Source organism: Aethalodelphis obliquidens, unplaced genomic scaffold (genome assembly GCF_003676395.1).
Source record: "Aethalodelphis obliquidens isolate GAN/ISIS:26980383/991018 unplaced genomic scaffold, ASM367639v1 scaffold7, whole genome shotgun sequence".
NCBI classification, from domain to species: Eukaryota; Metazoa; Chordata; class Mammalia; order Artiodactyla; family Delphinidae; genus Aethalodelphis; species Aethalodelphis obliquidens.
Window position 1 is genome coordinate 17,601,000 of NW_020837951.1, and position 27,494 is coordinate 17,628,493.

The following is a 27,494-nucleotide window of genomic DNA, read 5'->3' on the forward strand; positions in this document are numbered from 1 at the left end:
CATTGTTCTGGTGACTACTGATGACATAACAAATGACCCCAGAATTCAGTGGCTTAAGACAACCGTTTGATTATGCTGATGGTTCTGTGGCTCGTGCATTCAGACAGGGCACAGCAGGTTGGGCTGTCTTTGCTCCTTTAAGTCTGGAGCCTCAGCTGCAAGGGTTCAAAGGCTGGAGGTGACTCAACTGCTGAAGGCTCCTTTGTGCATCTTTCTGGGGATTGGCTGGAATGACCTGAACATCGTGCTGCTGAGGTGCCTGACGTAGCCTCTCTGCATGGCATGGCTTCCTCACACCAGGGTAGTTGGATGTCCTGCATGGAGGCTCAGGGCTCCCAGCAAGAATGTTTCAGTGAGCAAGGTGGACGTTGTCTAGCCCTTTATGACCCAGATTCACAAGGTACACAGTGTCCCTTCCGCTGTGCTCTATTACTAAAAGCACTCATGAACCTGCCTCATTCAAGGTAAAGGGACATAGGCTCCTGCCTCTCAATGGGAACAATGTCAAAGAATTGGGGTGGGAGTGGGGCCTCATTTTAAAATCATTATAGAAGAGATTCATAATTTAAACACACACATTGAAAAATGGTGAAAGCTTATTTAGCACTTCCCATGTGCCAGGCGCTCTTTTGAGCTCTTTATTCCTCCAGCATCCCTTTGAAGGGGGTGATATTATCGTCCACGCTTTAACGACAAGATCACTGAAGAACAGAGAGGTTAACTAACTTACCCAAGGTCATAAAGATAGTACGGTGTAGAACCAACATTTGAGCTCAGGTAGTCAAGCTCCGAAGTCTGTTCTAATCATGACATCCTGCTGCTTTGTGATCAGGAAAATGAGAATTCTCTTTCTACTATTCAAGCAGAACTGGGTTAAGAACCTGAGTCTTGGGAATGTCAGGTGTCTAGCAGATCTTCCTGCCAAGAGTCAGTTACAAACATTATTACATACCTACTCTGGGTTCAGACTGTTCTGAGCACCGTGGGTAGACCAAGGAAAGAGGTACGGTGCTCAATTTCATTCATTTTAGTTTGAGTGGGGGATTGAATTTTGATTTAATTCTCACAACCCTGTGAGATGGAACCTTGGTCCCCATTTTACAGATAAGGAAACCGAGGCCCAATGGTTCTTGCCCAGTAGCTGATGGAGTTCAAACTCAAACCCAGAGCCTGATAATGCAAGTCCATGCTCTTTGCCATAGACTCCAATGGAGAAAGATCTGGAATGGATCATACCAACTCTTTCAGAGGCAAACATCCTCAGCCCCTAGAAGATCAGATCTAGCCCATCCCTCAGCGCTGATCATCTTGGTTTAGTTCCCTCCTTGCAGAGACGAGGGACTGAGACCCAGAAAAGGGCAGTTAGGTGTCCCTGGCCATCTGACTGCACAGACCCCGAGCTGGAGCCGGGACTCATTGTTTTTCCCACCATCCCTGCCTTCCACATTGTGCTGGGAATGGCAGGGAGGGGAGTGATGGTAGTTGGTGGAGGGGGGTTGTGGGGGGATGAACTAACGGGAAGTTGTTTGCCAAAGCTGTGTGGGGGAAGGAGCATTTTACAAGACCAGGGCCTCTGGCCTGGAAACATCTGTTTCCCTTCAAATCAGAGAGGAGACTTTTGCCTCCCCAGAATGCCTAAATCACGCGGCGGCTGGGGAAGAGCAGGCGTTGGCCTGGAGACTTCAAACGCATTTTCCCGTCCTCTCGGGGACCTAGTTCTGACGTGGGCCTCTGAGCCCCTGTCCCTGCTCTTACCCCCTGTCAGATCCATGAGAAGCTCTCACCGCCAATTAATGTCTTGGTTTCATTCTCTCACCCCTGCTGTGACAGGGTTCCGGGGGTCTTGGATGGGACCAACAACAGCTTCCTTTCTACCTCCCTTCCTCTAATCTCCACTAGGACAACGTACTCTGGGTGTGGGGGGAGGGTGTCAGAGCCTTGGGCTGTGGCCTAACAGTAATAATAGTAATAATAATGTTGGTAACGATACCCACAGCTCTCTCTCATTGACTGCTAACATGCCAGGCATCGATGGTGAGCAGTCTCCTGCCATATCTCATTCTAACAGCTGCCCTATGTAATGAGTTTTAATATTACGATTCCTATTTTACAGGTGAGTTTACTGAGGCAAGGCCTCACACAGCCAATAAATGGAGGGCCAGAATTTAAAACCAAATTGCCTGATTCCAAAGCCATGCGTTGGGCCACTCTGTTATTCTATCTCCTTTAATGGCCTTTTAATCTAATCACCTTTTGTTCATTTTACAGATGGGGAAACTGATTTCTAGACAAGGGAACTACTACCTTATAGTTGATTGAGTCATTCATTCAGTCTGTCATTCATTCTGGAAAGTATTTGCTGAGCACCACGTACTTTAGGTGTCTGAGCACCAGATGTAGGTGGACAGAGATGGGCAGAGCCATAGTCCAGTCCTGAAGACACTCACATGCTCATGGGGGCACGAGAGAAGTGTCTGGGCACTGACCTAGCCATGCCACATGTGCCGTGACAGGGCACCGTGCAGGGAGAATGGCTTCCCCAGAGGAGATGAGGTTTGATTGCTGCTCCAAGGACAAGGTGGAGAGGGTCAGGTGGAGGAGGGGTCGGGTGACCCAGATGGAGGGTGCAGCAAGTGTGAAGGCAAAGAGGTGGGATCCATTAGCAGTTGGATGTGGTTCTACTATGAAACAGAGTAGGAAGCAGAGATTGTTAAACAAGGCTGGATCTGTGGCCAGAGTTTGAGACTCGGTGACAGAGTTTCAAACCGATAGTGTCAAATGAAGGAACATCAAGGAGTCATGCTGGGGGCGGGGGGTAAGGAGTTTGTGCTTTGTCCTGAAGATGGTGAAGAAACATTGAAGAACACTTTGCATTTGAGTAGTCAATCCCAAGGCACTTCCCCACACATTGAAATCCCAGTACACCAAGATCCTATAGCTGTAGGCATCTGAGATCTCACAACCCACAGTCTCTGGGAAAGCCGGGCTGCAAACTCAAGTTTTCAACCACCTTGGCCAGTGTTCTTTCCCCTGAAACAAAGACAAAGGAGCAGCAAGGGCTTGAGCCTGGGATTCCGCCACTTCATCCTTGGAGTCTCCTCTTATTATAATTAACTTATCCCATAGGTGCCAGTGGAGCTAGGTCAGTCAACTGTGCAAGAAGCAGGGTGGTGTCTAGAAGGGGCGCTGGAGGGGGAGGCGGGAGAGCCAATGTCTTTATTCTGAAAGTATTGGCAGCGGGTCCTTGTGCAAGTCTGTTTCCTCTCTGGGCCTTGGTTTTCTCACCTGTAAAGTGAGGCTGTAGAGTTTGGGGATGGCTCAGGGGTTCTAGTCCACATTCAGTGGATCTCAGCCTGCCTCAGCAGGTAAAGATGAGAGAACCGAGCTGAGGTAGCCGGCACCCTTCTGAGAAACACAGATCTGACCGTGTCCTCTCTCAATCTCTCCCCCTTTCCCCTTTTCACTCTGTTTTGTGGGTGTGTATGCGTATATCTGTTTCTCAGCCTGCCTCTCTCTTCTCATCCTCTTCTCTTTCCCCACATCAGGGGCTGCTACTTTCTGCCCCTCTCAAAGAGCCCCTCCAAGCCCTGCCTGGTCTGCTAACAGCTTTCAGATGTGTCTCTGGAACAGTTCTACAATTACAGCTGAGACAGGCAGAAAGCACATGGCCTTGTGGCTTCTGACCCAGGCCCGTAAGGCTGACATCTTCCTCTTTCGGCACCCCTCCACCCCCACTGGCAGGGTGGCCTGAGGACTCGTCTATCCTGGGGCCTCTACTGACATGTTGGGTTACTCTAATAACACAAGTAGAAACTACCTTTTGGGGAGCAAAGATTGAACCAGGCAATGCTGCAATCAGTATATCATTGAGCCTTGATCCCAAACTTGTGAGATACGGTTAACTTCACCCTGTTTTACAGGTGCAGAGACTGAGGCTCAGAGACAGTGAAGTGACTTCCCAAGAACACTCAGCCAGCTATTGGGGAAAGCAAGATTCTACCCAGGTTTTATAATTTGAAAACCTAAGACTACTTCTTTCCCAGCATGCTGCTCTTCATGCTGCTTGGCTAAGTAGAGAGGTGACCCTGGACCCTCTTGGTGGAGGAAATATATTACAGAAGCATCCTGGAAACATAATTGGCCAGTTTAAAATTTTTTCTAACTCCTCATGTTTGGAGACTCATTCACGTATTTACTACAGCCTTCTATGTTCCCCTCCGTTGAAATGCATCTCCTTCTCTTATACTCCAAGAAAGCATTTTAAAAATGTGTACCCTTGTCCAAATAAGTGCTCTTTATATGGCCTTTATTAAAATTTGCAACTTACAAGCCACTTCTCATACATCACTCTACGTAATTCTTGAGACAGCCATGCACTGTCTCTACAATTAGCCCCATCTTGTTGATGCAGAAACTGAAATTCAGAAATGTGATGTGATATGCTCAAGTTCATTCATTTACTCAAATATTTAAAGTGCCTATCATATGCTTAGTACTGTGTTAAGTGCCAGGGATATAGCTGTACCCAAGCTTCAGGCTAGGGTTTGGATTCTGCCTCTGCCACTTCCTAGATGTCGTGTGGGTAGTAAGTGCTTACACAGTGTTACCCAATACTCTCCTTACCTCCCTCCTTTGCCACTTACTAATTCTCACATCCTGGAGTTTGACTATGGTCTTGCCTCCGACCCTTCTTACTGGTCATAACTCACCTTGTATAGCACTTACATTTCACGTTCATCCACGCTGACCTGTGAAATGGACAGCAGCCTCCCTACCACAGATGCTTGATGCGGAGAGGTGAAATAAGCACAGAGGGGTAAAGGGACTAGTCCAAGGTCACAGAGCCAGGGAATAGAATGGAAAGTGAACGCAAGCCTGGCCATCTCCAAGAGCAGACTTCTTCCTCTGTCACCTACTGCTTCCCTTGACTGAGACAATACTGGACGTAGTAAGTGCTGGAACTGAGCTCCGCTCACAGTGCTGAGATATGACAGGTGGAGAGAGATAATCCCCACATCGTAATGCTGTTGTTCTCACGCCAAAGGCTGAACCCAAAAGGTCCAGAAAGAAGATGAATAGATTGGCTTGCATCTGAAGATGGGGCCAAAATATTCCATATTTAGGCCTCTTAGTCACATCTATCAGGTTTAGACCCACACTTGTTTACCCTTGCCAGCACTCCAAGCCAGCTGATGAAAGATAAAAGGTGAAATGAGATTTGACAAGATAGTATAGTACAATGTAGTTAAGAGTATAATCTTCGGATTTAGACAGACCTAATTCTGGTCCCCCACTGCTACTTACTTAATATGTAATAATAGGTCAATTACTTGACCTCCTTGGAACCAACATCCTTACTGATAAAATGCAAACAGTCATGGTACCTGACGCATACATTATGAAGATTAACTGGAGCAGTGCATACAAAGGACCCAACACCGATGAGCACTTAGTAGATGGCAGCCGTGCCTATCATTACATTTAGGAAGTGGGCTAGTTTTCCTGCACTCGGACTGACAATTCTTCAGGGAGGGACTTGTTTCTTTTGTTTCACATTTGGGGAGACTTAGGCTCAGAGAGGATAATCAACCAGCCCAAGGTCATACTCTGAGGTTCTAGTGAACCTCAGAGCCAAGGTTTGAATGGATGCTGAATGTCTGCAAGGCTCCTTCTGCTTCTGGGGCTCTGGGTGACCTGTTCCCTGCTTGACCCCTCACCCCAGTTCCCTTTGCAGCATATTGGTGGGACAGCTCAGTGCTTACATTCCTGCAGTGCTAGGAGGTGTCTCCCTGGGTCTGTCATCGGCCTAGTGGCCGTGGCCCATAGCAGTAAAGAGTATGGAGCGTATATGGTTACGAGGCTTGCTGCCAGCCTGGCTCGTGGCGTCAGAAACACAGACCTGGCATGACTGATTGATGAATTCCGATGTGCGCCCAAAACACCAGCTTCCCAGTAAAGGCAGGATGGGGCTAAGGTACCGTCTGAGTTACGACAAAACTCAGAATCAATATCAAGGAATAAGCTCAAAACACATTCTTGGAATGGCATGAGTACCTCTTACAGTTCTTCAAAAGAGAAATCGAGTTATTCTTAAAAAGGAGACTTTCACACAAAGAAGACAAATGGTAGTTTCTCCAGAAAGATACTGGCTTCTGCTTACTGTGCCCCTCGTACCAAGAAGTTCTGATTTATAGTGCCTTTAATAAAAACAGCCTTTGGACCATCATGTCATGAGGTATTAAAGCTGAGAGGCCCTCTGAGATTTCCAGGTTCAGACCCTCTGAGCTAGTAGTGGTGGAACTGGAGCAGGAAAATGGCAGCTGAGAGTTCAGAGTATGGGTTTTAGAGTGAGACAAACCAGGATACAGGTCTTGGTTTTCTCATTGTCTAACTGTGATTTTGGACAAATTGCCTAATTTTTTGATCTTCAGTTTCCTCTTCTGAAAGATGGAGATAATGAGAGTGATTATTTTAGGAGGTTTTCATAAGATTAGAAAAACATGTGAAATGGCACTGTTTCAACATATTTGGAGTTTGGCAAGTGTACCTAATGGACTTGTATTTGTACAGAGGTGATATCCACAGACCTTTAGTCAGAGGATAGTAGCTGATAGTGGCTAAATGCATGGGCTTTGGAGTCAGGCACACCTAGGCTTAACTGCCTGTCTCAGTAATTACTGTGTGGTTCTGGGCAAGCTGCTTTCCCTCTCTGAGCCCCGTATATAAAATAAAGAGAGTAATAGCAGTTATCTTTTAGGATCATCTGGGGGAATTAATAGCAATAATGCAGATAAAACTGCATAGGTCCCTGCTTGACACATATTAAGGACTCAGCACAAATTAATTAATTTGGACAACCAGCTCATATTTATTAACTACCTAATATGTGCAGTCAGTCAGGGTTCATCATTCCACAACTGGCAGTCACAGTGTTATGCCCATTTTATAACATGAGGTAAGTTGAGGTTTTGGAGAAGGGGGAGAGGAAATAGGGCCCCTGGGACTGTAGTTTCTTCTACCTGACCCAGAAAACCCTATTCTCACTCCACGCTACTGCTCTATCCTTAGCCCTTCTCCCTTCTATTCAGATTGTCGCTGGCCTCCAAGGATTACCTCTTCTCGAAAGTCTACTCACTCCTTTGACTTTGTTTAAACTTCAGAACTTGGAGATCTGGAGGTGTGAAGGGTCAGAGAGCCTTCTCAAAGTAGGCCAGACAACCGTGTCTACTCTAGAAAGAATTCTGTGCCCTGGATTGGACCTGAATCCACCAGGTCTGCAGTTTACCAATTCTCTCCGTCGAATACCACACAGGGTGCCTATTCCCCCCAGTACAGCATGGGGCTGCAGGCAACAACGCTGAAAGCTGGGGACATGCCTTGTACCTAGAATAACTCCCAGACTCTATCATGGCCCACAGGGGCCCCACCCACCCATCTTCCCACTCATCTCTCTTTGCTACAGCTGCACAAACCGTCTACTCCTCCAACAGTCTGGATCCTTCTCGCCTCAGGACCTTTGCACTTAACTGCTTTTCCTGCCTGGGATGCTTTTCCTCCCATAAGCTAGTTCCTTCTCATTTTCATGTCTCAGATCAAACCTCTCAACAAGAAGGCCTTTGTGGACACACCTGTCTAAAGCAGCCACATCCCCCTTCACTTTAATCTATTATCATTCACCATTATCTATTTTTTTGCTTACTTTTTGTTTAGCTTTATGCAAGCAGGGGCCTTAACTCTCTTGCTCATCTTTATAATCTTAGCACCTAAAATAATTCCTGGCACACAGTTAATGCTCAACTAAAATTTGTTAAGTAAATGAATGAAAGAATATATAAATGAGTATATAAAGCCATACAAGATAGCATCGGGGTTTACTTCTCAAGTCCTGGATTCAGACTGCTCTGCCCCCCCGGTAACTGTGAGACCATGGAAAGATACACAACTAAGTCTCAGTTTTCTCCTTGGTGAAATGCAGGTGAGAATAATCCCTGCCTTCTAGGTTTGCTACTTGTAAATTAAGAGATTACGTGCAAAATGCCCAGCAAGGCAGTTGGTGTTCAATACATGCTTAATAATTTTCTTTTTTTTCTTTCCAAATCATTTTCCTGCAGCCTAAGCATCCCTGAGTTCTTTTTTTTTTTTTTTTTTTAATTTTGCTTGTGGCCTCTTTTCAAGTTTGTTTATTTATTTATTTATTTTTGGCTGTGTTGGGTCTTCGTTTCTGTACGAGGGCTTTCTCTAGTTGCGGGGAGCGGGGGCCACTCTTCATCGCGGTGCGCGGGCCTCTCACTATCGCGGCCTCTCTTGTTGCGGAGCACAGGCTCCAGAAGCGCAGGCTCAGCAGTTGTGGCTCACGGGGCCTAGATGCTCCGCGGCATGTGGGATCCTCCCAGACCAGGGCTCGAACCCATGTCCCCTGCATCGGCAGGCAGATTCTCGACCACTGCACCACCAGGGAAGCCCCTCATCCCTGAGCTCTTTCAACTATTATTCCTGTGCTATGATTTTGTGTTCCTCTTTGGAACTTCCAGGGCCTTTTCTGAAGTCACAGCCTTGTGCTCTGTTTTCTTGTTGTGCTACAGGTTCACTCTCTATGCAGTGGATACACGAGGGAGGCACTCAGAGCTCAGCACAGTGACCCTGAGAACCGCCTGTCCGCTGGTAGATGACAATAAAGCAGAAGGTAGGTGACCCATTTCTTCACTTCCGAGGTAACTCCCATATTTTCGCTCTCTAAATTCTGCACCCAACAGTCACTAACCACCACTACTTTCCTGCCTCACACACATATTGGCACAGGGAGAAGAAAGCCAAGGGACTAAGGAGGAACATGGAGATAAATTAATCAAAGCCATGAAGGAAATTGAGACGGACCAGCAGTATCTTTGCCAGTAGAAAGACTTGCTCCTCTGTTATAGAATCTGTGTTCTGACTTAGAGGCAAGGAGTGGTGGAGAGTCAGAACCCCATGACTGTGTTCTGCCCCTTGGCCTAGGCTTTTAGGGACCAATCCCTTTCTTCCACTTCAGGCTACGCTAGAGCTGGCAAATCGGTGGCACCTAGAGGACCACTTGGCTTTGCTGCACTCATGGCAGATATCATTAGCTGATCACAGCACACCTTCCCATCTAGCCCGGGGGTGGCCTCAGAATCCTCAGCGTAGAGCTAGAGTCAGTAACTATCAGTCAGAATTAGCATGCAAGGTGAAACCTTTTCTGCTATTCCTTGTCCATGGAGTTGTAAACATTAGGCAAAACACCTGTCAAAAAAAGTGGAACCAATAAATCAGAGCTACCATATACTTAGTTCTTAGACAATGTGTAGACACAGTTTCTACAAAAACATGATGGTAGCTCATGAGACCTGGTGGTCCACTTCAAGTTGAGCAGATATTTTCTAAGAACCCTGGTACAAGGAATGCAGAAGAGACATGCTCTTCATCTTTCAGGAGTTCACATTCTAGGGGGAGAGAGAGAGAGACATTTCTTCAAATGGCTCAGTTATAAGCTTGATGACAGATGTTTGTGTGCTACCTACCAGACAAGAGGAGATGGTGAGATACTGAGTCTCAAAAGGGAGAGAATTTGAGATGGTTTCCTCGTAGTTTTTTGAAGTATTTTTATTTTAAAATAACACATGAACATGGTTTAAAAAAATAAGAACAATAAAGATCAGGGTAGAAAACTTTACAAAGTAAATGCTCCTTCCATCCTGAACCCAAGTCCCCCAGACTGTCCTGAAAGCGATTGCCATTAGCAGTGATGTGGGAACATATATAAATTTTGTTCAAAGTCTTCAAAGATGAAGGATGTGCCTCCTATTCAAAAGAGCAGCCCATAATGAATTTTAGTTACATCAATTAGTAGGAATGACTGAAAGAGTAGAAATTGCCATGAATGGCAAACAGAAGAGTCTAGATTTTCTTTGAAAGATTTTTGAATGGAGAGCTGTTAGACCTGATCACAGAAATGTGTTGGGAGTATTGCAGAGAGGAGATAGAAGTTGACTATTGAGATGAGCCCAAGACAGTTTATTTAAGCCTCCGCACTTGTTTGGAATTTTCTGTTAAATCATAGGCACAAAACTTATGTTAGTGAGTGCAATTACAAGCACTAACTTTGTGCCAGACCCTGTGTTGAGTGCTTTACGTGCATGTTTTAATTTAGTCCTCCCAGTGCCTCTCCAGACTATATATCGTTATCTCCGGTTGATAGATAGGAAAACTGAACACAGCTGGTCAATGACATATTCAGGATGGAATTAAGGTTTGTCTGTCCCCAAAGACCACACTAGTGAACTCCTGCATGAATATGCCTTCCTAGTTGCAAGGCATGCTTTTGTCCTCCCTTTTTCCTACTGTCCGGTGATCTGTGCCTGCAATTCTTCCTCCCCAGAGATAGCTGACAAGATCTACAATCTGTACAATGGGTACACAAGCGGGAAGGAGCAGCAGACTGCCTACAACACACTGATGGAAGTCTCTGCCTCCATGCTGTTTCGAGTCCAGCACCACTACAACTCTCACTATGAGAAGTTTGGTGACTTTGTCTGGAGGAGTGAGGATGAGCTGGGGCCCAGGTACGTGGGCATATGAGCGCGAGTGGGGTGGTAAATTCTTCTTGCTTCCATTTGACTTTACTGGAGCCTTTCTTCCATAGGCTGGGAATGGGCTTTATGAAATAAATAAGAGTGGCAGTCACCCCGGTCATGTCAGGGTTCGAGAGGGGAAGTGGGTAGGGAGAATGAAAGAATCTTGGAATTTTAGCTTCTTAGACTCCTGGAATGTCAGATCAGAGACCTCAGTGTTCTTTGAGTCAATCTCCCCTTATTCACCTTCCACTTGCAGTTGTAGAGATGGGAAGCATAGCTTCCTTGAGGGGTTATGTCCTAATCAGCATCGTAGAAGAGCATGGTGACAGGGTCATGGCCCCTAATCTAGGGCTTCTCCTACTCTTTCATAAGAAATCCGAGGTTTTTTTTTTTTTTTTTCTGGATAAAGCCCATTGGTAACCAAGACTAAATACATTCATAACTTCAACACGTACTAAGGCACAGTTTTTTGTCACCAGCACTGACCATGCCAACCACTGTGATGGTTGCCATGGAGGATTCAACCATAACTAACACACAGTCACTATCTTCTGAAGCTTCACAAAGTAGTATCTGAAACGGTGGCTGCATTTCATGCCTTGCACCCAACAATGACATCCATTCATTTATTCAACACAAGCTTAGTAGCCCCTCTTTTAGGCCGGTAGTTGATAATGCAATGTTGAAAATGTAGAAACAGTCCCTATCGACGCATAGCTTACTGTTGCAGGTAATTAAACAAGCAGTTGCAAAGAATAGGAATAATAAGGGTCAAAAGAATAGACGAAAGGGGCCCTTTGGGGAAGCAAGGCATAGACACTCTGTCTAGGTAACGCAGTGAAGCCCCATAAAGGCTGAGACTCTGAGGCCTAAAGGGTGAGTTAAGGTCAGACCACTGGAGGGAGAGGAGGATTGGAGGGGTTAGGGCCAAAGGAGTAGCCTGTGAAATGCTCAGAGGAGATAATACTACGTAGGCAGGGGTTTTCCTCTTAAGCCTGCCACCTTTATGATTTTTGTCATGTCGCCACACCATATGCAGTTCATTTATTTTCTGTTTCTTCCTTAGGCCCACTTATTGAAAATACATTTGAAACGAAAACACTGTATCATTTTGTAAAGGGAAAACTAGCACCATCTACCCTTAATAAAGATTAAACTTAAGCATTCGGTACAATGGAAGAAAAACAAAACCAGGAAACAATGTAGTTCAAGCCTAGCTGAGCCTGAGGCTTTCCCTTTAAAAAGGGAGATTAGCAAGTGTTAGAGAAGTACTTAAGACACAGTCCTGAACTAAAACTCTCTTTCTTAAAGTAATCTGGAGGAGGGGAAGAGAGTGAAAATGGGAATCGAAATGCTTTTCCTCAGTGTGATTCATTGTTGTTTAATACTGGATCTGTGATCTTCCTGAGTACCACCTAAAATCCTTTCTCCTGCCCCAGGGGAACTCCTTCTACACTTCGGTAAACACTGTGTGGAGGAACTGAAAGAATTTCTGTGTAGTTGGAGCCAAGTGTGTGACAGCAGGAGTGGGAAGAGATAAGAAGGGAGAGGTCAGCAAGGGCCAGTTCCGAATGCCCTGTAAGTAGGGTTAAAGAGTTTGGATTATCTCTCTAGGGTAATGGGAAGCTTTTCAAGTGTTTTTCACAGGGGGGAGATGTTATCAGATCTTCAAGGGTTAGAGATCCCTCTGACTGCAGTTAGAAGCCTGGACTAGAGGTGTCTAGACCAGAAGGAGGCAGTGAGGCCATAGAGGCTGTTGTAACGCTAATCCAGGAGAGATGGTGCAGTGCCCTGGGTCTGTGCTAGTGTCTGTGGCACTGAAGAGGATTGCGTGACTTCCCGAGATACTCAGTAGGGCAGCGTGTTATGCCTTAAATAGCTTTAAAATTACCCTGTAAACTAGGCAAAGTAGGGTATCCTCCCCATTTTATGAATGAAAAGGAATTGGAGGCCCCACAGGGTTAAATGAGCTGCCCAGAGTTTGCTATGGAGTCCGGTTCTGCCCCGAGCTCTCACCCTGAGCCCTTACAACACTTGCAGTAAACCCCAAGAATTCAAGGCTTGGTTGAGGGATAAAAAGGCTTTTTCCCTGGGGCGGGGCCTTATCTGTTTCGCTGGGTCCTGGATTGTAACTTTCTCCCTTTCACATGAAAGAAATGTTCTTTAGATAAAAGCTAAAAGAGAGCAGACAGACAGAAGCACAGAGCCCCAGATGAAAGCTTCTGCATGAGTCATCGCGGCTGCCATCTTGCCTGGGGACAGGCAAAGGCATTCTGCTTTATTGGGCTTTCCCACAGGGTTCAGGGATTTTAGGTGGAAGCTAAACCAGAGCTTCACTCCTGACTTTGTCTTTATCATCTTCTGGGGTCCTTCCAGGACATAAATCTTCTGGAAAGGCTTTCTGGTCGCCCACAGAGGCAGAACAACCCACTCACTAATGGACCCGTTCACCTCCGGCCAGCTAGTCACCAGCCACTATATACCAACACCCACTGTGCCACCCAGCTCCCTCCTTCTTTGGTCTTTCTAGTCTCTTGAGGGAATCTGAGATTCCTCTGGTGTCCCACACTGGCATCAGCAGGAATCAAGGCAGCTGCACCCTAATCCATCCTGGCACTGCTAATAAACTGACTGTGCAGCCTTGGCCTGTGGCCCTCTCTGGCACTCAGTCTCTTTATCTGTAAAATTGTTGCAGGAAGGGGGTCCCTTTCCAGAGCCCGAGAGTGGGCTCTTGTCTAACACTCAGAAATGAATTGTCCGAGGAGACACACGTGCTGGCAAAGCAAGAGACTTTATTGAAAAGGGGCGCCCGGGCGGAGAGCCGCAGGGTGAGGGAGCCCAGGAGAACTGCTCTGCCACGTGGCTTGCAGTCTCGGGTTTTATGGTAATGGGGTTAGTTTATGAGTTGTCTCTGGACAATCATTCTCACTCAGGGTCCTTCCTGGTGGCACTCGAGCATCGCTCAGCCAAGATGGATTCCAGCGAGAAGGATTCTGGGAGGTTTGTAGGACATATGAACTGGCTTCTCCTCTCTCCTTTTCACCTTTCCCGAATTCTTCCAGTTGGTGGTAGCTTGTTAGTTCTGAGTTCCTTACCAGGACCTCCTGTTGTAAGATAACTCATGCAAGTGGTTACTATAGGGCTTGGCCAGGGCGGTGGTTTTGGTCAGTGGTTCCCCTATAACAAAACGATAGTAGTACTTTTTCTTTTTTCTTAGCAGTGAAAAAGCTGTTTTCTAAATCTTGCAAAGAACCCCAGGTCTTAGCTAGAAGTCACCTCCTCAGAGAATCCTCTAAAATTTCTACCCATTCACTTTATCACACCCTCGTGTTTTAATTTTCTGTGTCGTATCTACTAGTTTTAGTATCCTATATTGCTTATGTGTTTACTTCTGAGTTATCTATAAGATATTATCCCCACTACAATGTCAGTTTATGTATAGCTAGTGATCCTTTATGTCCCATTCAACTCTTGTAAGTAGGTGCTAAATGATTACTTATTGAATAATTGAATAATGGGATGAGTAGATGTGTGAACCAGATGACTACAGAGTTGTTCTGGTAGAAGCTAGAGTGGGTGACCTGGAGCCCCCCTGCTGGGTCTCCTCTTCAACTTCCCCCCTCCAATCCCAAGGGTCCCTGAGGTCTACCTGAGCTATCAAGGATCTATATAGATCACAGTTGGAAACAACTGAATTCCGCAAACTCTAAGGTTTTTCTAGCTTAAAAATAACATTCTAAAAATTAAAAAAATGCATTGTCCTTGCAAATATTAAGAGACTTGAGGATATCCTCACTTATTAATTTATGGATTCATCGATTCATTTAATGTGCTTACTCTGTGCCAGACCCTGTGCTGTGGGCTGGAAACAGATGAGCGAAGAAGACAGCTCCTGCCTCTACCAGGCTCAACATCTAGTGAGAAAAAGACTGGTCAGCAGGCAGATGCAGTGAAATATGTCACAAGAAACACAGTATAAGGAGGGTGAGCAGTGTGCTTTAGAGTGACGTTTATCAAACTTCAGTGTACCGGCGAATCACTCAGGGGCCTGGTTAAAATTCAGATCAACTCCGTGGTCTAGGATAGGCCTGAGAGTCTGCATTTCTGACAGGCTCTTCAGTGACGCCAGTGTGTCTTGTGAAGAAGCACCGTTTGAGTGACACGGTTCTGGATGCAGCTGTCGGGGCAGCTAATCCAGACCTGGAGCGCAAGGAAGAATTCCTGGAGAAGAAAGTGAAGTGTACGCTCAGAAGTAAAGGATGAACAGGAGTCCTCCAGGTGGAAGGGGAGGAGTGCTCTCATTAGAAGGAGCAACCAGGGCAAGGGTGAGGGAGGGTGGGGTAAGAGAATATACCTTGGTCAGGAAGGATAAATCTCAGTGGGGCAGAGAGTTCAGGGTGAGAAGGAAAAGGGAAAAAAACAAGGCTGAAGAGTCCAGCAGAGGTCAGATCATAATGGCTCTAACGAGCCCTGTTCATGAGTTGTGTTCTTTCTTCCAAAAGCTGGGTAAAGGTTTGAAACAGAGGATCACTGTGGGCAAATGTACCGTGCTTCTTAAGGGTTAGCAAGTATGCAGAACATCAAAGTGTAAAGGAGAGAGAGCGAGACTCTGCCTTGAGTTCATGTCCTAGCTTTGCCACCCACTTGCTGTGTAACCTTGGACAAATTTCATCTCCATTCTGGGCCTCATTTGCAACATGAAAGAACTGGACTCCAAAGTCCCTTCCAGCTGCGAAGCCAAGGAACCAGCAAGCCCTGAAGGTCATAGAGACCAGAGAAGAGGCACACCATGCGTGTCCTTTCACCTCTAGCCCAGCATGGCTTGTTTCTCAGGAACCTAGGATGGCTAGGATAATAAGAGCTTTTCCCAGGAGCACTCTGAGGTCTGGTATCATGGGATGAGCTCTATTAGGATTTTGTTGGCCTATAATCACCAAACCCCAAAATGTTCTCTACTCCTCTGTGGATTTGTGGTCATGTACCCCCATAAAATGTAGTGACAAAAGGGTGACTCTTGCTGCTACCTAATAAATCCATCAGGCCAATGTCCTCCAGAGCCTGGTTCCCATGGCAACCACAGGTTACTGCAAACAGCTGTTCAGAGAAGACCCACTGACACCCAGCTGTCCCAGCCATACGGTTCCTATTAGGAGAATTGAAAAACTGAACTTATAGGTGGCCAGGGACTAAAATTTGCTCCAGTCAGAATACCCTTGACCACTCTTGAGCTTCTCATTCCTCTCAGTTATGTCTGATTAAAATGATAGAGTAGGGAGAAGAAAGCAAGCACTTGAAGAGATTTGTTTCAGTGGAATTTATCTGGCTAGATTAGAAATGGTGTATTTCTGATGTCAGCCGCTCTTGCTTCCATGGCAGACATTGCTAATAGCTCACAGAAATCATCCCAGGATTGGTTCATTCTGGTATCTTTCTCAACACAGCCAGACAAGAAGCTTTTCCCATCTGAGAAGGATTAGCACATGCTATAAACTGTCATTGCTTTGTTCTTAGTGAAAATATTCAAGCCTGGGATATCAGTGTACCTTTTTCAGTCCAAGGTTATGTTAGCTCTTTCCTTAGATATCTTGGATTCACTCTCTCGGAATTTCTAGGACGTTGGGAGCAAGAGCAAATTTAGGCTTCTAGAGCCATATTCCTGTCATCTCAGATGCACTTTTATTTTTTCTGCATATTTCGGAAATCATGAAGGATTGTGCACAATAGATTTGCACATTAAGTGTTGTATTCTTTCTTCTTTTCTTGAAAGGCTGTGATTAAATCAATAGCATCTCTTAAAATTGATGATGTCTTAGAATGGATAAATACAAACAAGACAAACTATGACTTTTAACAAATGTCCCACAGAACATTTTCCCCACTGATAATATAGCAATGTACATAATTATCTTGAAGTTTCTGTCAGTTCAAAACTGAAATACTTTTGGGTTCATTGAGACTCAGTTATTCTTACCATCAGTTTAGGAATGAATTCTTGGAAGGTCTCATGGTTTCTTATGAGAGAACAAGGAGGAAACAAAGCCAAATGTAAATATTTTCACTAGTCACCTTACAAATCATATTTCAAACCTGATGTTGAGGAAATATATTTACATGGCAGTACCTGAGCTTCTGGTTTTCTGTTTGGTGGGGGTGGTCTGAGGTTAAACTTGATGTGGATTTATTCTGAAAGTAACCCCAGTGAACCACTGGGAAGCCATAAAACCATGACTTCATTGCACATACTCATCACACCAGCTTTAAAATATGTGTAAGTGTATGCATGTCTTCAAAATGGAAATGCCTTTATTGTATTTTATCCTAAAGTAATTCTTGTTCATTCTGTAACATGTAAATGAGACAGATATATATATATATATATATATATAAAATGGCAAGCAAAAATGTTGTACCCCTGAACCCCTAATCCCCACCCAGAGATAAAATTAAGTGTGCACGTACTTCTCCAGATATCGATATGGATGTGACATGGATATGCTTATGAGTAGGGAAACGGGTACAGACTTAAGGATACATTGACATCTACAGACCACAGTTCCATTTCCATCAACTCTGCTATGTTTAAGAAGTACATACATTTTGTTCTGTTTTCTGCCTATTTACACACATGTACAAATCTTTTCCTGTGGATGCATGTGTAAATACGTTGTCTTTTTGAAGGGTCTTTTAGCCAGTTAATTATATGAATGCATCACATATTAATTTAGTCCTCTGCTAAAGACCAACTAGATTTCTTCCAACTTCTTTTCTATTATAAACAAATCTGGGTAAACATTTTGCCCACTTGCCCGATTACTTCCTTAGATCCACGTGATGCTCCTGTGTTATTTCATTCCCTTTATAAACCTCTGCTAGAAAAGTGCTGTATTTTGAAAGCTAAGGACTGAAAATTATTAATCCCTTCTCCTTGCACAATCAGGAGGAGCTAGATACCAGGGGAACTATATACTGTCCAAGAAGAAGGTGGGAAATATTAGTTGAACATTTATTTTGGCTCAGTCATTTTTATCTCATTTCATCTCCTGAACAATTAATTTTGAAGACGAAGTAACAGAGAATCAGTGGAGTTAAGTAAATTGTTCAAAGTTACACAACTAGTAAGTGTCAGAGCTCAGATTCAAAGTATTGTCTTCTGATGTCAAACTAGTGTCCTATCCAATATAACACATTGCATCCCAAAATATGTGCACAACTAACAGATAATATAGTATGAATCTCAACAGAGAAATGAAATGCTTCAGCAACAAAGAGGAACACGTGACTTAGGGTAGCTGGGAAGATCTGGAAGACCTCCTGACGATGAAATTTTAGCGTGGCTTTGAAGCATGAATAGAATCTCAGTGAATGTGCTCCTCTCATCTCAGGAACCCGATGCTATGACAGTTGTCACAGCATGTTCTCTTGTGAACTGCTCGTCAGATGGTATTTCTCTGTGAATCAAGCCCCTAATTCCTCTTAGATTAAAAACAAACAAACAAACAAAAGCAACAGAGATCTGCTCCAGCTCCCACTACCGTTAGATTCTGCTGTGGTCTGAATGTTGGTGCCGTTGCAAAGTTCATATACAGTATTGCAAACCTAATGCCCAAGGTGATGTAATTTGGAGAAGGGGTCTTTAGGAACTGATTAGGTCATAGGAGTGGTGCCCTAATAAATGGGATTAGTGCTCTCATAAAAGAGGCCTCAGAGAGGTCTTTTGTCCCTTCTGCCATGTGAGGGGACAGTGAAAAAGTGCCTTCTGTGAACCAGGATGTGGTTCACCAACCACCACACCAAATCTGCCGCTGCCGAGATCCCAGATTTCCCAGACTCCAGGATATGAGAAAGATATTTCTGTTGTTTGTAAGCTCCCTAGTCTATGGTATTTTGTTATAGCAGCCCAAACAGACTAAGACAGACTCTTTTCTAAGGCATGCTCGACTCGATCATCTCCAGTGAAGGGGAACCCACTGGAGGTATAGAAAGACCCCATCTACATTTAGAAGATTTTAGTTTTAAGGTTTTTTATTGCATGTGTGTGTGCCTTCTGTTAGTTTTTGAGTGGTTTGTTAACACTTAGGTGCTTTGCTGAAGCGATCTGAGATGCTGTTCTTACTCTGTTAACCCTAGTCAAATCGTATGACCAGCCTGAGGCTTACTTTTACCACCTGAAGACTGGGACTAAAGTATGCACTCTAGAATTGCAGTGAGGATTACACTTAAGATGATGTTGCCTAGGTTTCTGGCACATAGTCGGTCCTCAGTCACCTGTAGTCATTATCATCCCTGACCCTCAGGGTTTCCCCCTCTTGTTTTCAGTTACTAGAACAACATACCCATCTTCCTAAATCCCCGCTTCAGTGACACTTGATTCCTGCTTCCAGCACTTCCACAGAAGACTTGCTTTTGAGACAACCTTCAGCATCATGATCTGGCTGCAGTTTGCACATGTCCCTCTTACCAAAGTGAGTGGGGCTCTCCAGATGTGGCCTGACAAGGGCAGCGTAAATGGAAGTCATTATTTCCCTTAATCTGCCCTCTCAACTTCCAGAGGTTGTGTTCCAGTTTTTTTGTTTGTTTTGGTTTTTTATTTATTTATTTTTTGCAGTACGCGGGACTCACTGTTGTGGCCTCTCCCATTGCGGAGCACAGGCTCCGGACGCGCAGGCCCAGCGGCCATGGCTCACGGGCCCAGCCGCTCTGCGGCATATGGGATCCTCCCAGACCGGGGCACGAACCCGTGTCCCCTGCATCGGCAGGCGGACTCTCAACCACTGCGCCACCAGGGAAGCCCTGTGTTCCAGTTTTTTGCAACTACACCATGCCCTTGACTCTCATTAAGCTTGAGGTCGGCTAACACAGAGACTTTTAAGCTCAGCTCAGGAGACAGACAGGAGGGAGAGAGGCCAATGGGGATGTTTCCTTACTGTCTGTCCTCTTTTTCTCCATTCCAAGGCCCCGTTAGAATTAGGTCTGTGTCCGATAACTGTGTCAACAGTGGATCGGGTAATGGTGATGGGAAGAGAATGGTCACTCCAAGGTTCTACAGTTCCCCGAAGAAGCGGCATCTGAGTCTAGCTGCTGACTCCTTCACAAGCCATTCCTGTCTCAATCTTGCCTTCTGGGACCGTGATAAATGAATGTGTGCTGTCCCTCCTTTACCTCTGACTTCCTATCCCACCAGGCCTGGGTCTTGTCTCCAAGGAGGAAGATTTCATTTCTGGTATTTGAGAAAAGTGGTCCTTCTGACCTGCGATTTCCCCCTCCAGGCAAATCTTGGGGCATGCCTGGCCTTTGGTTTGTGAATCTCCATTGCCTACAATTTATCACCTAGCACTCTCACCTTTTGTCTCTCACCCATGTCCCCCTCCTCGGCCTTTGAGCACCTCCAACCCTTCTCTTCATGGCTTCACCTTCTGAGTTCTTCTGCCTTTGTTGTCTCATCGCAAACCAGGGTGCTGAGGCCTAGCGTACAGTGGAGAAAGAGCAGGGGACAGTTAGGCAAACTGACATTGGTTTAGTGCGTATTATATGCAAATTCCTGTGCTAGATGCCTATGGCGGTAACTTCATTCCAGCCTAGCAGCGGCACTGCAAAATAATGGTCTCTGTCCCCATTTTACAAATGAGGAAACTGAGGCTCACGGAGAAGAAGTGGCTTGCCCTAAGGGGCTCTGGAGTCTTATGTCCTATCTACTATAAAATACTACTTTGAATCTTGGCTAACGTTTACTGAGAGCTAAGCAAATTACCCAGGTTATCTCATCTTCCAGAAACATTGTTATTCCCATTTGACTTTGCAGTAACTAAGAGTTAGTGTGAAGAGCTTGCTCATGACCCACATAGCTGAGTTATAGAACTAGGACTTGAATCTGGGTCTCCAGAGCCAAGTATTTCATCTTAGCTCCGTATACTTAGGGGCCCAGGTTCTAGCTTTGCCTTTGTTACTAACTTAGGGTGTTCCTTTAGGCAAATTATTTTCCAATTTCAAACCTTAGTTTCCCCATCCATACAAAGGCGTGGTCCAGTTGAGTTCCAAGATCCTCTCTTTGGAAATAGCTGGGCCCTTGGAGACAAAGCATTTGGTCATGTTGGAGAACTTGTCCTTCCCAACCTCATCTTGTATTTATGACTTAATCAGACAATGACTCTCCATCACCCAAAAAATAGAATACTTTACCATGGCTCAAAAGAGTCTGGATGGGCTGATCTCTACCAAACTGACTTGTCTCTCACCCATTCTGTGCACTTCAGCATTTCAAAAGACTGATGCTTTATGCCCTCTTTAGCCCAACTTTGGATGAGCTATCTCCTCTGCCTTCCCATCTACCTGAAAAATTTGTTTCATCATTGAAGACCTAGCTCAGATGTTATGTCCCCTGGCAAGATTTCTCGGAGCCCCCAAACTAATGATTGGGTGCCCACTTTATATATTCCCATAGCACCCAGCATGTTTTCCAACCCAGAACTCTCCCCCTAAATTAGAGGCTGTTACTATTTCTGTCTGTCTGTCTCCTGCCACTAACTTACATAAGTGCTCAAAGCTTAAACCAGTACACAGATCCTGATGGTGGAGGTGGTGGTGATGGTGAGGTACTTTCTGACATGTATCAGGGGCTTAGTGTGTGCCAACTACTTTTCTAAGAGAGTTTTACACTTATTAACTTATTTCATCCTCGCTTCAACTCCATGAGGTGGGCAAATGTTATTCCCTTTTTGTAAATAAGGAAATAGAAAGAATAAGTAGCTTTTTAAAAGCAAGAGGAGAAACAAGCTAGCACCCCTAAGTGCAGTGATAGGAAACACGTGACACCTGGCTGTGTCTGTTCGTGGTTCTCGCTGCTGGTCTTGACCTCCCCAGGTTTCATTCTCCTCAGTGCAGCTACAAACGTTTTTAAGCAGTTTGTCTCTGAACCTGCTACTTTGTTGCTTGAAAGTCTTCAGTAACCCCCCACTTACCCCTATTGAGGGCTTACTACAGATTCATTAATGTTTTGTTTTTTTAAACATCTTTATTGGAGTATAATTGCTTTACAATGGTGTGTTAGTTTCTGCTTTATAACAAAGTGAATCAGCTATTCGTACACATATATCCCCATATCCCCTCCCTCTTGCGTCTCCCTCCCACCCTCCCTATCCCACCCGTCTAGGTGGTCACAAAGCACCAAGCTGATCTCCCTGTGCTATGCGGCTGCTTCCCACTAGCTATCTATTTTACATTTGGTAGTGTATATATGTCCATGCCACTCTCTCACTTCGTCCCAGCTTACGCTTCCCCCTCCCCGTGTCCTCAAGTCCATTCTCTACCTCTGTGTCTTTATTCCTGTTCTGCCCCTAGGTTCTTCATAAACATTTTTTTTTTTTTTTTAGATTCCATATATATGTGTTAACATACAGTATTTGTTTTTCTCTTTCTGACTTACTTCACTCTGTATGACAGACTCATTAATGTTTCTTTTTTATTTTTAAAACGACCTTTGTGATAGATGTAGTCATTATTCCCATTTTATGGATAAGGAAACTGAGGCATAGCTGGGTAAACAGTTTCCTCAATATCACAGAGCTAGTAAGTGGCTGAGGCAGCATTTGAACCTGAGCAACCAGGCTCTAGAACCTGTGTGGTACACCATTACTCTATACAACAAATGCCCCAGCTTCTAAGCTCCAGTGGCTGGGCTCCTGCCACTTCTCCCGTTTCCCACTGTGAGCCCACTTGCACACCGTATTTCACCATGAAATCCCTTCTCTCTGTGCCTTTACCTAGGCTTCCTGTTATGCCTGTGCCCTCTTCTTTACCTAAACCTTACTCATTAATGAGGCTCAGCACAAGTTCCCCTTCTACAGGAAGTCTTCTTGGATTTCCCAATCCTACCTAGGCACTGTCCTCTGTTTCCCACAGCTCCCACGCCTTCTTTTATCATTGCTTTTGCCACGGGTGTTGCAATTTTACATCTGTCTGTCTTTTCCTACTGAATCGGGAGCTCTGCCGTATAATAAATGCTCTGTAAAGGAGCAACCAATTACTCTGTCTCCTTTAACTTCTCAACTGCCCCATTTGTCAAGTGAAGAAACAGGTTTGGAGACGTTAAGTAAAGTTCCCGAGGACACCGAGCTGCTAAGGAACAGAGCAGGAACTGAAACAAGGAGGGCTGAGAGTAAGCTCCTTGGGCTCCCCCTGCGGAGGCGCCTGCCAGAGGTGAAAGAGGCCTGTGGGTCGAGTGTAACTCGAGTGTGATTATGAAGCTATGAATTCTTGGCACCTCAGGAAATATTCCACCCAAGTGGTGAACTATACAAAGAGGACTTTTTGAAAGGCACCTCATAAATCGTGCCCACAAAAGCTACACGCATAAGCCCAGCCCTTTCCCAGCCGCCTCGCAGGTGCCTAAAACAGTCTCCCATTTGTGGGGTCTGTTGTCGTAAAACGCCCTCCCTCCTGGGGTCTCAGAGGGGCATGGAGAGGACAGCAGGAGAGAGCCTCTCATTTAGCCCCTCAGGATCCCTAGGCATCTTGAGGATGCTGAGGTGTAGAGAAAAATGGATTCCACGAGGAGATGGACACCTGGACAGCAAAGCTGACTTATGGTATGACCCGCGAAAAGGTCATTCCTCTCCCTCTCTAAGCCTCCTCAGTTTCCACGTCTTTAATGAGATTAGGTCAGACTAAGTCTCTGGTCCTCAAATGGGGTGATTTTGGTCCCCAGAGGACATCTGGCGATGTCTGGAGGCAATTTTATTGTCATGCCTGGGGCTGCGGGTGCTACTGGTATCTTGGAGGCAGAGGCCTGGGGATGCTGCTAAATGTCCTGCAAGGCTGTCCCCACAGCAGAGGATTATCCAGCCTGCCTGTCAGTGGCACTTCCGTTGAGAAGCCTCGGACTAGGTGATCGCAAAGACGCTTGCTTTCATTTCCTCTGCAGCCCTCGGGTCTCCCCGAGGATCCGCTGTCTGGTGCTACAGAAAGAGCTCTAGATAAGTGCCTAATGATGACCCCCACAGTCCAGGGCGCTTCTTGCTGAGACTAGTGTCCAGTATGACCTTGACCCTGAGACACCATCACAGCAATTCTCTATAATAGAAGCTACCATTAATGGGAGCTTTCTCAGGGCCAGCCTTTGGGCATTTGTCTTAGTTAATCTCACAGCCAGTTAGGCCACCATCACTATTTTAGAGATAAGAAAAATGAAATAGAGAAGTTCTGATTTGGGTATATGCATATAAAGGCTTTCATGAATTTAGAAGCACAGAGGACAAGATTTTATTCTGACTATGAGAAAAGAGTATGAGAGAATTAGAAAAGTAAGAAAGCGGACAGAGGGGGACTTGGTGGGTGTTCAGGCCTAGATCCAAATGCCCAACTCAATGGTCAACCTGATGTTTGACCTTGGTCAAGTAGTGTCACCTCTCTGAACCTGGGCTCCATGGCCATTGACTATATGTGGAAATAACAATATTTTCAGGGCTGTTGTGAAGATTATACAGAAATTTTTAAATGTATGTAAAGTACTTACCAGCATCTAGCTCATGGTGTTCATACGTTTTAGTTGTTGTTCTTGTTGTCATTTATCATTGTTATGATAATTTACACTTACTTGGTCAGAGTCCTCAGGCTGCTTACCTTGGAACGCTTGTATCTCAGAAGTGAAAGCGTTAGGTCAAAGGTTATACCGCTCTTCTACTTTTTACACATTGCACAGTTAAAGAGGACAAGTTCCAAGGGAATCTTGAACAGGCGTTCAAAGTACCACATTCAAGTCAGGCACAGCTAGGGAACTGTTGGGACAAGAAGTCCTCATCTGTCTGCTGACATTTACTCACCCCCCTCAAAGGCCTGATGCTCGATCTAGGCCCCTTCCGTCATTACCGCCTCCTCTGTCTTCCAGGAAGGCCCACCTGATCCTGCGGCGTCTGGAGAAGGTGAGCAGCCACTGTTCCAGCCTCCTCCGAAGCGCCTATATCCAGAGCCGCGTGGACACCGTGCCCTACCTTTTCTGCCGCAGCGAGGAGGTCCGGCCTGTGGGTATGGTGTGGTACAGCGTCCTCAAGGACACCAAAATCACATGCGAGGAGAAGATGGTGTCCATGGCCCGAAACACGTATGGGGAGTCCAAGGGCCGGTGAGGGAGGGTGCTGCCCTCCATGAGCACAGAGACTCTCCATGGGAGGGGGAGCGGTGCTCTCGTGGATCCTGGGGCCTGGGTGGGCTGGGGGACAGCTGAGGACGGGCCTGGCGGATGCGGCTTGCCAGCAAGGCCAAAGCAAACTCTTTCTCTTGTGGATAGCCGACAGAGAACTTTGTAACCCCTGGAATTATTCATTTCCCCCTATCTTTTATTTTTTTCTAAGATCTTATTTGACTCTATCACAGTCTCTCCTTTTTAAACACTTTCTTCTGGATGGTGGTCAGTCCCGAGGCAGGAGCTTTCAGGTGGAGACCAAGAGGCCTTTCCCCTTCTTCCTCCCTCCTGCTGCACTCAGCTTCCTTCCTGCCGTGGACCCCAGCAGGAGACCTATGGAGAGACAACTGGACCTCTTGAGCAGCAGGAGGGCATCCCCGAGGATCGTTGCAGTGAGGAAGCTTGGGTCTCTAGGACTTTGTTTTTCGGACACGTTTGAGTCTGCAGGACCCCTGCCTCTTCCTGCTGCCTGTGGGTCTGCCCAGAGTCCCTGCAGGGCTCTCCATGCATTAAAAATTCCTATTGTCTCTCTTTCTGCTCGGGTGCTGTTTCTTACTGATGGGGGACTTCCGTCTGTTCACTCAACAGGTATTTATTTGTTCTCTCCTGTACACTAGGCACGCCACTAAAGACAGAGATGTTCCCTCTCCTCAGGGAGTATACAGTCCAATGGAAATTATAGAGGTAGCCAGTTATTTCAGGCTGTGGTAGGGGAAGAATGGAGGTTCTCTGAGCTCATTGCTGGGTCGTGAGACAGCCTGGAGGGGTTCTGAAAAAGTGATGCCTATGCCCAAAAGATGGGGGGAGGAGAATGGGATTTGCTCCAGGCAGGTGGGACACTGTGAATAAAAGCCCAGAGATAAGAGAAAGTATACTCCTTCGAGGGCTGCAAGCACTTTCATTGAGACTAGAGATCAAAGTAGGAAGAAGCAAGAGGTAAGGCTGGGAGCTAGGCAGAGCATTAGAAGCCGTGGACAAAAAGTTTGACAGTATTTGAACTAACTGAAAACCACTGCGGAACGTTAGCAGAGGAGTCAACTTGCTCTTTAAGAAAAACCATTCCAGCGCCAGAATGGAGGTCGGACCGGAAAAGGCTTTGAAGACGGTGACTGCTGTCCTTTTCCAGAAGTGACGGCAGTTTGGATCTGAGGTAATGAGGGAAACCTTCCACCATTAAGTCTACTTTTAAATGGTAATTGTTTACTTCCGTTGTGTTCCCGGGGAGGGGAATGAATACAAAGAGGCTGTATATGTCCTTAACTTCCTGGCAGTAGCTCAGAGATGCTAGCTTGCTGGAGGAAATGGGATGTAGGTCAGGTGTTTCATGACGCGGGGACGACACCTGTTAGAGTGAAGGGCGCAATGGGAATTCAGAGGGGAAAATGCTGAATATCAGTAGAATAAAAGCAGTTGAAAATAAGCGTATTTCTCGGTTTTGACGAGTGCTGATGAGGTCCATAATCCCCTCCCCCAAAACCTACGTGCTGAGTTCCCACCAAAGGACCGTAATAATCCCCATGGAGAAATAAAGCAGAAGGAGATCCTTCCAAACGACTCAGGTGCCTAAAGATCTGCTCAACCTCCAACAATCTAAGCTCAAAGGTGCTCTTTTAAGAAATTTTACTATTATTGGATTTACATTTCTGTAAGTATGAAGGTGGAATTTAGATGAATAAATTCCCACTACAGTGTTCATGACTACCCTTCCAAGTATAGTACAGTCAGAGAAGAATAAACGTCTTTCAAAAAAAGGAGGATGAAAAGAAAAGGAATAGAGTTCTTGCCTATCTTAGTCAGTTATGGTATAAAAGAACATCATAGATTAGGTGATTTACAAACAATACAAATTTGTTTTTCACAGTTCTGGAGGCTGGCAAGTCCAAGATCAAGGCATCAGCAGATTTGGTGTCTGGTGAGAGCTGGTGAGTTCATAGGCAGCCGTCTTCTTGCTGGGTCCTCACGTGGTGGAAGGGGAGAGGGATCTCTCTGGGGTCTCCTTCATAAGAGCACTGATCCCATTTATGAGGGCTCCACCCTCATGACCTAATCATATCTTAAAGGCTCCACCTTTGAATACCATCACAATGGGGATTAGGTTCCAACATATGAATTTGGGGAGTGCACAAACATTCAGTCTGCAGTATTGCCACATGCCAGGCCCTACTCTAAATTGCTGTCATGTGTACCATTTCTGGAGCCCTAGGTCCCAGGCCTTTACCGAGTCACCCCATTGCTATAGCTTTCCCCTGTGTTGACACAACCTGAGGAACAGTTTAGCTCAACAGTTGCATAAAGTTCAATTCCCCAGTGCGCTGGGGCTGTGGTCTGAGCCTGATTAAGTTTGAATCTGCATCTGCTGCTATTCAGCAGCTATTGCCCTTGGATGAGTAATTTGATGTCTGAACCCCAGTGTCCCCATCAACAAAATGAGGTAAATGATAGTCTGTCCCCGTGGCGTTATTGTGAGGCTTGAGTGTGATAGCAACTATAACGCACCCAGCGCGATATAGAGTAGGGCCTTTTTTTCCTCCTAATAGACAATATGCGTAATGTTATTAATCTTGAAGAGATAAGTAGGAAACTGTCTGCGAAAGTCATAGAGGACTCTGATTAAGAGCAGGAATTAATGACTAGCATCCCTGTGAGGTATATGGGTTGTAAATAGTATCAAAAGTTTAACTCAGAGAGCAGTGGCTACGGTGGTGGAACTTAACACAATAGCAAGAGCCCCG

The 27,494-nt window shown here is 45.5% G+C and overlaps 1 protein-coding gene across 1 annotated transcript in view; it reads left to right on the plus strand.

Moving 5' to 3' along the window:
* The window catches only part of LOC113619765 (astrotactin-2), a 205,622-nt gene extending 180,326 nt beyond the window's left edge, over positions 1-25,296 (plus strand). The window contains exons 6-8 of the mRNA XM_027105069.1: positions 8,583-8,683; positions 10,394-10,577; positions 24,469-25,296. Of these exons, the coding sequence (XP_026960870.1) occupies positions 8,583-8,683; positions 10,394-10,577; positions 24,469-24,706 (523 nt within the window). The 3' untranslated portion in view covers positions 24,707-25,296. The remainder of the gene's footprint in view (positions 1-8,582; positions 8,684-10,393; positions 10,578-24,468) is intronic.
* Positions 25,297-27,494: the final 2,198 nt, after the last annotated feature.